At 44.2% G+C, this 13,539-nt stretch overlaps 1 protein-coding gene across 1 annotated transcript in view; it reads right to left on the bottom strand.

Moving 5' to 3' along the window:
- Positions 1-13,321, bottom strand: part of LOC141092135 (alpha-1-antitrypsin-like) — a 36,363-nt gene extending 23,042 nt beyond the window's left edge. Inside the window, exons 1-3 of the mRNA XM_073578071.1 lie at positions 13,087-13,321; positions 4,993-5,675; positions 4,390-4,654 (exon numbers count right to left, since the gene is read on the bottom strand). Coding sequence (XP_073434172.1) covers positions 4,390-4,654; positions 4,993-5,675; positions 13,087-13,217 — 1,079 coding nt within the window. The 5' untranslated portion in view covers positions 13,218-13,321. The remainder of the gene's footprint in view (positions 1-4,389; positions 4,655-4,992; positions 5,676-13,086) is intronic.
- Between the last annotated feature and the right edge of the window lie 218 nt (positions 13,322-13,539).

Raw genomic sequence — 13,539 nt, 5'->3', positions numbered from 1 at the left:
ACTGAGGAGGATGGCAGGAATAGGCTAGGCCACCAGGAAACCAGAAGGGTTGGTAACTTAGCGGATTACAGACCCCTAATCCTAGCAACACAACTAGCAGTAGCCGTGGGGTGTACCTATGATGCCCTAGACGCCTCGGCACAGCCAGAGAGCTGAGCCGAAAGCAAGAAAGGTGAAGTCTAAACTGCCCTGGAGTAGAACCCCAAAGGAATAGATAGCCCTCAAACATATATTGTCGGTAAGACAGGATGAGGCACAAACACTGGTAGAAAATAGACTGAGCAAATGGTGGCGCCCAAACTGTCTAGACAGGATAGGACAGGAAAGACACTGTCTGCAATCACGCAAAAACCCTAAAAAATCCAACACGACTGATGTACAAAAAAAACACTGAGGTCTTACGACCTCTCCCCCACTATATCAGCATTCTGGTGTGAACTGGCAGCAAAGCAAAAGGACTAATATAACAGGGGACTGAACAAACTGACACAAGCTGTAACATATGGAGCGGGGTCCAGCACTGCCCCAGCAGGGAGCACGCTGAACCCTCACAGCAAAGCAGAAAAAGGTGAAACCAGATCAGATGCAAAGGATTAGCAAAATAACCACTTAACTGAAAAAATGCAGGATCAGGCAGAAGACAGCAGACCTCAAAATGCACAGAAAGAAACAAATCACCAGCAGCAACTGAGGGAAGCCTGCTCACCTTGATTTCCAATCATCATCGTCAGGTGGCAAACTTCTGTCCATCCGGCCAGCTCCAGTACCCGTAGTAACCACCAGAGGGAGCCCCGACTCAGAAGTAAGAGAATTCACAACACCCATGTGGCAAACAGTAAGCTTCACATTGGGGAAAAAAATTCCTTCCCAACTCCACATACGGCAATCAGACTAGCTCCCTGGATCAACGCAATATTAAGGAAACTAGTGTATATAACCTGTAATATTATACTTTTCAAGAAAGGCATCCAAACCCTTCTTAAATTTTAGTAGGGATTTACTCATTACAACATCATATTGCAGAGAGTTCCAAAGTCTCACTGCACTTACAGTAAAGAATCCGCATCTGTGATTATGCTTAAACCTTCTTTCATCCAGTCGTAGAGGATGCACCCTTGTCCACGTCACAGGTCTAAGAGTAAAAAGATCATTAGAAAGGTCTTTGTACTGTCCCCGCATATATTTTTACTGTAATAAGATCACCCCTAAGCCTTCGATTTTCCAAACTAAATACAGTTAGGTCCATATATATTTGGACAGACAACATTTTTCAAATTTTGGTTCTAGACATTACCACAATGAATTTTAAACAAAGCAATTCAGATGTAGTTGAAGTTCAGACTGCCAGAGCATAAAAAAGGAGGAAGCACAGCATCTGGTGATGTCCATGAGCTCAAGACTTCAGGCAGTCATTGCCAACAAAGGGTTTTCAACCAAGTACTAGAAATGAACATTTTATTTACAATTATTTAATCTGTCCAATTACTTTTGGTCCCGTTAAAAACATGGTGGCACATGTTAAGGAGCTGAAACTCCTAAACCCTTCATCCAATTTTTATGTGGATACCCTCAAATGAAAGCTGAAAGTCTGAACTTCAACTGCATCTGAATTGTTTTGTTTAAAATTCATTGTGGTAATGTCTAGAACCAAAATTAGGAAAATGTTGTCTGTGTCCAAATATATATGGACCTAACTGTAATCCCAAGTGTAATAACCTGTCTTGGTATTGCAGACTCCCCAGTTCCCTAATAACCTTGGTCGCTCTTCTCTGCACCCGCTCCAGTTCAGCTATATCTTTCTTATACACCGGAGACCAGAACTGTACGCAGTATTCTAAGTGTGGTCGCACTAGTGACTCATATATAGGTAAAATTATGTTCTCCTCATGAGCATCTATGCCTCTTTTAATGCATCCCATTATTATTACTTGTAGCATATACCATTCTCTTTCAGGAAGCTTCTGCCATCTGGCATAGATTTTCCTCTGAAGGGCTCTGCATTTCAGGAGAGGAAGAGGTTTCTGATGGAGCAGGCACTACTTGTCAGGGCCCTCTACCTTTGTCTCTGATTGAGAGCAGCCAGCAGATCTGTAATTGGAACTTGGAGAAGAAACATGTCTTGTGCACTGCCACGGATGTTCTGCGTGAATTTGCAGCCAGCGACGGTGTGGCATATGACATTGCAAAATCAAAGCTGGGATCATTTCTGATTGTCGCTTGTTCGTGTATAAAGTCTACAAAAGCGGAGAAGGGAGGGAATGGAACACTGTGTTTGTATTTGTACATGGAACCACGTGTGAGCCACCTCTCCTGTAGATTGTGCAACTTTTGGACTATAGGGTTAACACCTTTTGCTGTGTCAAGGAATGCAAGTCCTTGTAGGTCACCTTCACATTTGGCAACTGGGACCTCCTTTAGCAGGTCTCCTAGTTCTCTAAGTTTCTGGAGACTTTTGTTAGATATTTTAGAAAAGTCATCTATTCTTTTGAACAAGGCTCTCTCTATTACCTCTGATGAGCCGTAACACTCATCCAGCCTCTTCCAGATCACTTTAAGGGCCAATTTGAGGATGATTTATATTAATGTCTCTGATCCTTACTGCATGTTTGACTGACTCTTCTCCTAGGTATTTGACTAAGAGGTCTATCTCCCTGTGTTGTAGCCCCAAGTCTCTAGTGACATTTTGGAAGGAAGCTTTCCAATCTCTGTAACAATCGGCGTGGTCAGTGAATTTCATGAGTCCCTTGGCAACCAGATCACGTTGTGTGAAGAACTTAGCAAATTCTGTTGTGAACCGGTTGTCAGCAGAGTATACTGGCGATGGGTCACCCTGATAGTGATGTGAGGTGTATTCATACCTGTTAATATCCTCAGGGTGGCGCCAGTCGGTGTCATAGTACTTCGGTCTGACGTGCGGTGTATCAGCAAGGTGATTTACGTTGGTTACCTGGCGAGGTGCACGGTAGACATTAGCAGAGTTGTTTTGCTCCACGTTTTCCTGGAGAAGAGTCTCATGATGACTCTCACTCTCTTTCCTGGATGTGTCGTGATCTTGGTTATAGTTTGGATCAGGAAGTTCATTAACATACTGAGATGTGCTTTGTGGCGAATCTTGTAGTGGCAACTTCAGACTTGACGTCCTGCTTTGGCTATGCAGCTCAGGGTTTTGCACGGCTTCTAGAGATTCTGCCTCAGCTAGGGCTGTAGCAGCTTCTCTTTTTGCTGCTAGGCTCTCTAAGGCAGCATCCACGCATGCCTTCTCTATTTTAAGTTGCATCTCTTCTTCAGCATAGCTTGCTCACATTTTGGCAGCTTCAGCATTTGCGCGTGCAATGGCGACCGTGCTGCTGATGGACATAGTCTTTGAGGAGACAGAAGTAGCAGATTTTGACCTGTGAGATTTGTGGGACATGATGTCTTGGAGGGATGCTTGGCTGTGCAGAGATTGCTGTAGCTGTATTAGTCTCTGTGTAGCCAAGAACTTAAATCTCACTAGGTGAATGGCTACAATTTCACTAGTTCCTGCAAGCTGGATGGAAGGCTGTCTTTCCCTGAATTCCACTAGCTGGATGGCCGGGGTTTTACTGGCCCTGCAGGATGGAAGACTCTTTTTTCTCTGAGTTCCCACTAGCTGGATAGCCGCTGTTTCACTGCAGTCCTGCAAGATGGATGGCTCTTCTCTCTGTATTCCCACTAGCTGGAGAGCCACTGTTTCACTGTTCTGTCCTCACTAAATGAACCAGAATTCATGTAGCTTATACAGGCAGCTAAACCGCTATACCGAGAGTCCAGTAAGGAGACTGTAGGTTGAATCTGTGCTTTTTTGAACGTAGTGGTATATTGGCGCAGTGAAACTACAAACAGAAACATATATATACAATCAGTACTGGGTTCATCAGGGATTCATATATACATAATACATCATCTGCAGTACTAGCTGAGCAGGGGAGAACTAACTGAGCAGGTTGATCTGAGACAGGAATTAGATGCAAGAAGCATGTTTACATACCAGCGATGCTGACACAAGGGGAGGAGAGGAATGAGATGCTTCCAGGATGCAGGCTGAGAGAAAATGGAGAACTGGAGGGAAAATGGGGGGCTGGACTAACCATATTCCTTTGCAAAACTTACCAGGGTGCCTTGCAACCTTCCCAGAATACATTGTGAATGGAGGGAGATAGAAAATGAAACTAAAACACACAATAACACTGCAGTTATGACTCTGGTCACTAGATGGAGCCAGAAAACACTGTAAACATTAACAAGCAGATAATAAATCAGATGTTGAATTAAATGTTGGAGACAGAACACCCACACTTTATTGCATTGATGCTGCTTTATCTTTTGGAATTTTATATATAAAAATTATATAAGTCGATACTTGCTCACCTCCTGCGCAATAAATTCTTAAACTTATAAACTGAAATTGTGTTTAAATTCTGTTCCATTTCGGACAACTTCCCCATCTCTGGCAGGATGAGTAAAGCACCAGCATCTCCTTTGTAGGGTATGGAGACCACGGTGGCCTCATCGGTGATGGCCACTTTGTAAAATCCTGTTCTTTTCATGAACAGCACCTTCACAGTTTTGTTCTCATTGATGTGAAAATCTCCCTCCGTTGTCCATTTCTTTTCAAATGGCTTTTCCCATTTTGCTATAACAAAACAATAAATAGTAAAAAGACATTATGACATTGTATTGTGTCTCGGTAGATAATGAGTGTGCTGTGAAACTATGCTGCCAATACTATTGACACCCAATAATGACCTAACTGTGGAGCATTGCAAAGCTTTACTCATCTACTAGGGCACCTATCCATGTCCAATGCCAAAGATAAGCATTCTGGTCTGTCATTACTGCTAACAAAAGTCATATTTTAGTAGCTTGCCCCTTATATGTTTTAGAAAATTTCTAAGGTTGAGTACTTGAGGCATACTGAGAGTGAAGTTATACAATCTTCAAAGTACTATGTGTTATAAAGTAAGTGATTACCTTTAAAATAAATGTAGTTGATAAGGACAAAGATGGCGTCCTTGTCTACACTGTCCAGCAGCTCGGCTATCTTGCCATGGGTGTTTTTCTCCACATAACTGTTAATATGATTTTTTGCTTCTTCATTGTTCTTGAAGTCAATAGAGAATGCCTCAGAGAGGTAGAGATTATTTGCCTCATCTAAGAATGTCTGGAGAATTTTATGTTCCTGGGAGATGAAGAGTGCGTTCCCTCCCCTGAGCTGCAGCTCCCTGTTCACATCATTCAGGAGAACTAAAAGATGGTGGAAACCTTCATGGATTTGCTGTTCTGAGATCTCAGAAGTGTTGAAACCAATTCCTTCAATGATCTGTGAGTGGGTCTGAGCCTTAGCACCAAGAGACAGGAAAGCAAATGCAGTAGAAACACTGACCGGGGAGAAGACAATGTTCTCAGAAGGATGATCCAGAGTCACCTGCCGATACAGGTTAAAGGAGAATTTGGAATTGTATTGAGCTATCTTGTGGCAAGGCATGGACTCATTATGATTGTGATGCTCTTTGATGTGGTGGTCTTCTTTCTTCTCATGGTCGTCTTTGTGATCATGGTGGTCATCCTTGTCATGATTATCACCTTCATGGTGATCGGCCAAAGCCAATGTAAAAAGTAGAACCCCTCCCAAAAACAGAAAGACCCTCATGTTTCTGCAAGACAAAGAAACATTTCACCGAGTTAGATTTTGCTGAATGTAATAAAAAAATGATGTCTATATACTGCCCATAGTTACCCAACTGTAATATGAAAACATAGCTGCTGTCATCCAGAAACAGTTTCATCACTGTCTATTTGTACATTTCAATGGAAACTGATGGTTAATTGAACATTTTCTTTTAATAGAAAAGCACTGATCCAAAAAAACCTTTAGATAAAATAATTATTGTATTAACCTATCACATGGTTCAAAATGCAGATCAATGACACAATCAGATCAAGTATATCTGTTACCAATGGCATTAGGATTCAATAATTAATTGATTATGATGTGTTTAGAATGGAGATTAATTGAAAATGTAAATGTTCGGGACAGTATCGTGCCTCAGTTGTCAGCGTTGTTGCTTTGCACTGCTGGGGTTATAGGTAGAGATGAGCGAATATTTCAATGTTCGGTTCGGATTACGTTTGCTGAATTTGCAATATTTGACGAGTAATTTGTCAAATATTTGCCGAACATAACCGAACGCCATTCATGTCAATGGGAGAAAAAACAAATGCATGCACAACACCTTATAATGGCCCCAAATGCTGCCAAAACACATCAAATGAGGGACAGACACCAGAAAAGTAGCCTCAATTCAACCACAGTACAGATTTTAACATGGCACCAAAGAAATCAGCCAGGCATGAGGTATCTAGGTCTGCGACAGCATTTACTACTTTCAATTGAACGTCACAGTAAGATGAGGTGGGGGAGGGATCTGTGTAGGGCTCCTTTGCTGGGAGCCCTGATACCACATGCAACACCTCTACCTGCTTTCATGCTGAGCCACTCAAGTGGCACAAGTATCAGTTTTTTAGACTACCATTGTCATAAACATTTAAGGATAGTAACACGGGTAATTGAATCCAAGGGAGTGGAGGCCTGACCGTCTTGGAGGCCTACCACTACAGGCAACACGGATGAAGGAGACCCAGCCTGGAGTCTACACATTTACAAAAATTACTCGCAGACACCAATAAAAAGTGACATCAATTTAACCACTGTAGAAATAGTATAATAGGGACCTAGTATAATAGGGACCGACAGTACTTCCACTATACCCAATCTAGCAAATGTACACTCTACAAGGAGTGTTCACATTTAAAAAATGAGGGCCTTACACCACAGAAGTGGCATCAATTTCACCACAGTAGAAATAGTATAATTGGAACCGACAGTTCTTCCACTACACCCAATCCGAAAGATGTGTAAGGGGGTGGCATTGCTATAGAAAGTAAAGACAAACTGCCATTTTCAGAGACAGAACCCCCTTGGCTAGAGCAATGGGACATTCGGCTCTCCCTGCAATAAGACTGATTTTGGTTTGCTCCTCCAGCTATGGAGAGGGGAGGGGTTGTTTTTCCTGTGAGTGTTCTGAACTGGGAGTCTGCAGGAAGCTGGTGTGCTGTAAGCTGTGAGGAGAAAAACGTGCAGCTTGTAACTGACTGAACTTGTGGGATTTTGTAAACTCTTCAGGCGATAACGAAGGTGTCTTTCCCATGTTGCTGCGAGGAGCCACGAAGATATACAAAGAGGAAATTCAGAGGAGAGAATTCACTGTTTCTAGGAGCAGGCTTGGAATCTTCACACAAGGACAAGACCACATTGCACAGAGCTGCCAGGGAGGAAGTCGCATCATTTTGCAGAGAATTGCAGGGGGCCCCCCAGGAAGGAACTGAGACACCAACTTTACTGTGAGTGTTAACCCCGTGTGCGCACATGTTTAGGGATTAGGATACGCTGCAATAGACAGAGCACGGTAGTAATACGGCCGGAGTAGCAGCAGCCAGATAGGCTATAGTTAGAGTAGCAGCATACTGTACTTTATTGTATTGTTTTGCCTTTTGAAAAATACACTGATCTGTAATAGTTGGTGTTCCGTGCCATTTGTATGGTCCAGCTAGAGAATATCACTTTTGTAAATTGTTTTATGTCATTGAATACCCCTGTTTACACTTTACTAACACTGTGTTCCTTGCCTGTAAATAAATTAACCCTTTGTTGTTTGCACCTCATCTTGCGTACTGTAGTCTCCCTGCATTGTGGTGGTCCCCCGGCCATCGCTTCAGATGGACACCCAATCAGGAGTGTTCACATTGTGGCCTTACACCACAAGTGGCATCAATTTTACCACAGTAGAAATAGTATAATGAGGACCGACAGTTCTTCCACTACACCAAATACACCAGATGGACACCCTACAAGGAGTGTTGTTCACGATTAAAGAAATGAGGGCCTTACACCACAAAAGTGGCATCAATTTACCACAGTAGAAACAGTATAATAGCGACCGACAGTTCTTCCACTACACCCAATACAGCAGATGAATAACCAACCAGGAGTGTTCACATTTCCAAAAATTATTGGCAGACACCACCAAAGTGGCATCAATTTCACCACAGGAGAAATAATATAATAGGGACCGACAGTTCTTCCACTACACCAAATCCAGCAGATGGACACGCTACAAGGAGTGTTCACATTTAAAGAAATGAAGGCCTTACACCACAGATATAGCATCAATTTCACCACAATATAAATAGTAAAATAGGGACCGACAGTTCTTCCACTACACCCAATCCAGCAGATGGACACCCAACCAGGAGTGTTCACATTTTAAAAAATGAGGGCCTGACACCACCGAAGTGGAATAACTGTCACGAGAATAAAAAATAGTATAATTGGAACCGACACATCTTCCACTACAGCCAATGCAACACCCGCTAGGGCTGTGGGGTACTCAGTCCAGGCCAGTCAGTTCTTCACGGCAGCAGAGACCCGGTCCGTGGCCCTGGGTGTGCAATGGAAGTAAAGATGATGATTTTGGGTAATAAAGATCGGATTTAACGTGACGCCACCCATGGTGTCCGGCAATGGATGGTATTGCTGACGCTGCAGTACAGATCCACAGGGGCAGTTGGTGACGCAGCAGAGTAGGTACAGCTCTCCACGGGTAGAGCTATGCCCCAGGGCAGATATAAGATAGTAGATGATGGAAATGGTTGTAGTGCAAGGCAGGCGACGCTGGAAATAAATCAGAGGACAGAATGGAGTGCAGTCTTCACACTTTTACTCACAGTTCTTCCAGTTACAATCCCTAGCCGGCGTGCTGTGTCCTCCGGGTCTGTGGTCCAGCCAGCTCTCAGGCAATGTGGGGTACACTGCTAGTCCCTCCCTGGCCTGGAGAGGTCTAGTGTTGGATGCTAGTGTGTGGGTACTGGGTAGTGTCCCCGCCTTACCCGAGAGTGGAGTACCACACCTCTGGCTGAGGTGCAGTACCTCTGTGGCGACTGGACCCTCAGGGGCACCACGTTATCCAAGCAGATGTAGACCAACCATGACTGTTCACATTTCCAAAAAATTGTATTACCATCAGCAGCAGCTACAGCAGGCACAGAAGCCACACTAAAGGTATCACAGAGGGCAGTTACGTGACATTAATGCACCCTACTAAAAGATGCAATATCACCTAATCTGTACAGTCTGTGATTGAGGTGCAAAAGTCCTTGGACATCCATGACTTGTTCATCTTAATGAAAGATAGGCGGTATACACTTTCAGGGGATAGCCGGATGCGCTTTTCCATCAAGACACCACCAGCAGCGCTGAAGAAACGTTTTGACAGAACGCTGGCTGCTGCGCACAATAAAACCTCCAGGGAGTGTGAGGCGAGCTCAGGCCACTCATCCATTTTGGAAGACCAAAATGTGAAAGGGTCAAAACCCTCCCTGATGGTATTGATATTTAGTTCAAGATACTCCAGCACCATCCTCTCCATTCGGTCACCACGTGTAAGACTTGGACTCTGTGGTGCTGGTGCATAAGTTGGTCTAAAAAAAGTGTCAAAGGACTCACAGAAATTGCTTCTTCCACTTCCACTACTTTTGCTGCTGCTGCTAATGTTTTGGCATTGACGAATCGACGGGCTGGAGGTTGAAAGTCTATACCTGCAAAGCGAACTGTGTGCTTCACTGCTGTGTCGGAGAAAAGCTCTCTTAATATGTATATGAAAGTGTGTTTAGATACTCCAGCATTTGCAGGTCCCTTTCTTGGGTGGGAATCATCTGGCAATATTTGGTTTTATAGCGTGGATCTAATAAAGTAGCATCCCAGTAGTCAGCATTATTCCTAATCATAACTATACGGGGATAATGTTGCAGATAGTGCAGGAAGAAGGCACTCAAATTTTGGGCTCTACCATGAGGTCCAAGCCCATGCTGTGCTGGTGGCTGGGTAACAATGAGGCTCATTTCCTCAGTCCTCTCCCGCCAACCACGAAAAATACAGAGGAGAGGATTATCCTCTTCATCCGACAGTTGCTCGCCCATCACCTCTTCCTCCTCCATTTGTTCCCCAGATCTTGCTCCTTGGATTACAGTTTGTTATCACCAGCCCCCCTTGATTACATTAATCCACCCTCCTTTGGCACCTGCCTGTGTGATGACAGTCTTGAACTTAGAGACAATGTTATCTCTTCGCGCATCCTCTTCTGCTTTCTCTTCTTCTAGGACCACCATTTCCTCCCGCAGGCTATTCAGTGTCTGCTCCAGCATATTGATGACTGGAAAAGTGATGCTGATGACAGCATCATCAGCACTAGCCATCTTAATAGCCATTTCAAAACTGTGCAAAAGGGTGCAGAGGTCTTTAATCTGTGCCCACTCTGTAAATGTGATATGCGCCACATCTGTACTGCATTGGCCCAAGCTATACGACATGATATACTGCATCAGGTCTCTTTGCTGCTGCCATAGCCGCTGCAACATGTGTCGGCACATCACATATCAACCTGTTAACTGGCATGGAAAAAGACCTCTGTATCGATGAGCAGAGGAGTGCGAACGGCAGAAATGAGCACACAGCTTACGTACTTTCTGTAGCAGCTCACCCAGGCCAGGATAGTGGTGGAGTAAATGCTGTACCTCCAGGTTGAAGAAGGGAGCCATGCCAGGCATATGTGTGAGCTTGCCTCCCGTAGGGCCACCACTAGGTTCTCACAGTTATCAAACACAGCCTTCCCTGGATGCAGGTTCAGCAGAGACAGCCATTGATCAAAGCCTGGAGAGCTGTCCACAACTCTTCAGCTGTATGACTGCGATCTCCAAGGCATATCAATTTTAAGACTGCTTCATTGCGGTGAGCCCTGGCTGTGCAGTATGGAGGTGGTAGGGATTCGCTCTGTGCTGTTAGAACTGTTAGAATGCGTGTCTCGTTAAGGCAGGGGTTGAGGGAGCAGGTGGAGGCCCTAGAGGAGATAGAGGAGGCAGAAGCAATAGAGGAAGTGTTAAATGTAGAGGTTTATCCTGCAAGCCTTGGGGATTCCACGATTGTGGAGCAGCGCCTGTCCCCACAGCCACCCGAGTCACCCAGTGCCCAGTCAGTGAGATGTAATGACTTTGGCCATGCTTACTTATCCAAATGTCTGTGGTGAAATGCACTCTGGCAGACAGAGATTTAATTAAGAAATGGGTGATGTTGTCTGCGACATGCTGGTGTAGCACAAGCACAGCTTTCTTGGAAAATTAATGGTGACTGGCCAATTGGTACTGGGGGACTGCGACGGCCATCAGCTTTCAGAAACCATCTGTACCTATCAGGCAGAAAGGCAGAATTTCCGTGGCCAATAAATTGGAGATGGTGGAGTTCAACCCCTTAGCTTTGTCATGCGTAGGAGGAAACAATCTCTTCCGTGACCACAACTGCAGAACCGGGGGTTGGTTGCAGTGCTGTGAGAGGGCGGAGTACGGTGAACCAAACTGTAATAATTATGAAGGGACTATGGAATCTAATTGCATGGGATAAAATGAATCCAAGGCCAAAGTTTAGGCAAATAAACTGTATTTAACAAAGCAATGAGTATAATATAAACTAACAGTTAATCCTGTAATTACAGCAAGATGCACAGCACAAAACAGAAATGTCAAGCAATAACGATAGCGGGACGCGAACACTAATCTAAGCAAGTCCAGCAGTTATATGATGCAGAGTGTGACTGACACTTACACATGGTAGTCCACAAATATGTGGACAGTGGAGCCCACACCTTTCATGGAAGTCCAGAAATACGCAGGTGGTGTCAGCAAGGAGAAGGTTTTATAGTATACTTCTTTGTGGGCTGAAAAGTCCGGCTCAAGTCCAGCACCGCCGCCCGCAACAATCACAGTTCAAGAAGTAACACTCAGATAGTAATAATGTCAGAAACTCTTAGGGTGTATGCACACGCTGCAGATTCTGCTGCAGATTTTTCTGCGCAAATTTTGCAAAATCCGCAGGTCAAAAGACCAGAGGTTTATCTGCGGATTATTCTGCGGTTTTCCCCTGCGGCTTGACACCTCTACAATGACGTAGGTGTAAAACCGCTGTGGATTCCGCACAAAAAAGTGACATGCTGCGGTTTTGAAACCGCAGCAAATCCGCGCAGAAAAATCCGGCACTGTGTGCACTGCGTTTTTTTCCATTGAAAATAATGGTACTGTACACCGCAGCAAAAACTGCTGTGGATCCGCAGGGCCAAAAACACTGCCGATCCACAGCAGAATCCGCAGCACGTGCACACACCCTTACAGACCACAGTAGAACCAGAAACGTATAGCTCCTCTCCTCAAGAGGTTTAGACAAAAGGTAACTACCACCAAGATCAGAAATCAACTCTTAGGTTTGAAGGCAGTGATAATGCAGAGCACCGAGTAAACGAGCAGCAGCAGGAATGCCAGAAGCAAGTCAGGAGGAAGCTCAGAAGCAAACAGCAAACAAAATACTCAGGCAAGGAGGATCTCCTGACTCAGAATTAAATAGCAGGACAGACAAAGTTCAAGGACAGGGCAAAGTATCAGACTCCATCTTGGACAAGGGCAAAACAGGTAACACAGGCTCCATGGAACATCTGGAAACCTTACATTACTCCAACCTTGGAAGCGGCCTCAGGACAATTCAGGACCAGGTTTCCCAGAATATTTCTGATGGAACAAAATAATATTTTGAGGAGCACAGATATTACTTACAGGCTCCCAAGATTTCTCCTCAGATGAATATCCCTGCCACTTAATGAGGAACTGCAGCTGATTACTGCGGATCCTGGAGTCCAGAATCTCCTCCACAACAAAATGTTCTTACACATTCACCAACACAGGCTGAGGAGGAGGTGCAATATGACATTTAAAAGTATTCAGAGACACAGGTTTTAATAGGGATAAATGGAACACAGGATGTACCTTCATGGTCCTTGGTAACTTCAGACGGCAGGCAACGGAGCTCACAATTCCAGAGATCTTGAATGGAGCGATTAATTTTTGTCCCAGCCTCTGTGATGGAACATTCAATTTCAAATTCTTAGTGGATAACCACACAGCGTCTCCTACCTTAAACATGGGTGCAGGGCTCCGGAACCTATCGGCTGATCTTTTGTATCTCTCCTGTGCAGTAGATAGCGATTCCTTAAGCTTTCCCGATTCTGTTTCATCACCGCCAACCTGTCATCTACTGCAGGCATAAAAAACAAATCTGAACTGAGAAAAGTAAGTTAATGTGTATGCACAATGTAAGTGCATATTAACACATGACCATTAACCAGAGAAAACAAAAAGCAAAAAACACAAATATCCTGAACTAAAAAGTAAAAAATGTATACTGCAAATAATGCATAAAGGTAATAATAATAAGGGTATTTAGTAAACATAATTTTGATCAAAATAATGTACAAGCCATCCCGCCACGTCACGGCAACCCTTGTGGGACAGTCCCTACTCTAGTATTTAAAACCTTTTCACTTGCCAAGTGGCGTGAATGTGAACAAGGGTCGAGCGGCTGAACCA

This window comes from Dendrobates tinctorius, unplaced genomic scaffold (genome assembly GCF_039654945.1).
Source record: "Dendrobates tinctorius isolate UK_male_01 unplaced genomic scaffold, ASM3965494v1 ptg000058l, whole genome shotgun sequence".
NCBI classification, from domain to species: domain Eukaryota; kingdom Metazoa; phylum Chordata; class Amphibia; order Anura; family Dendrobatidae; genus Dendrobates; species Dendrobates tinctorius.
The sequence above is the reverse complement of the archived record's forward strand: the minus strand, read 5'-3'. Positions and strand labels throughout refer to the sequence as shown.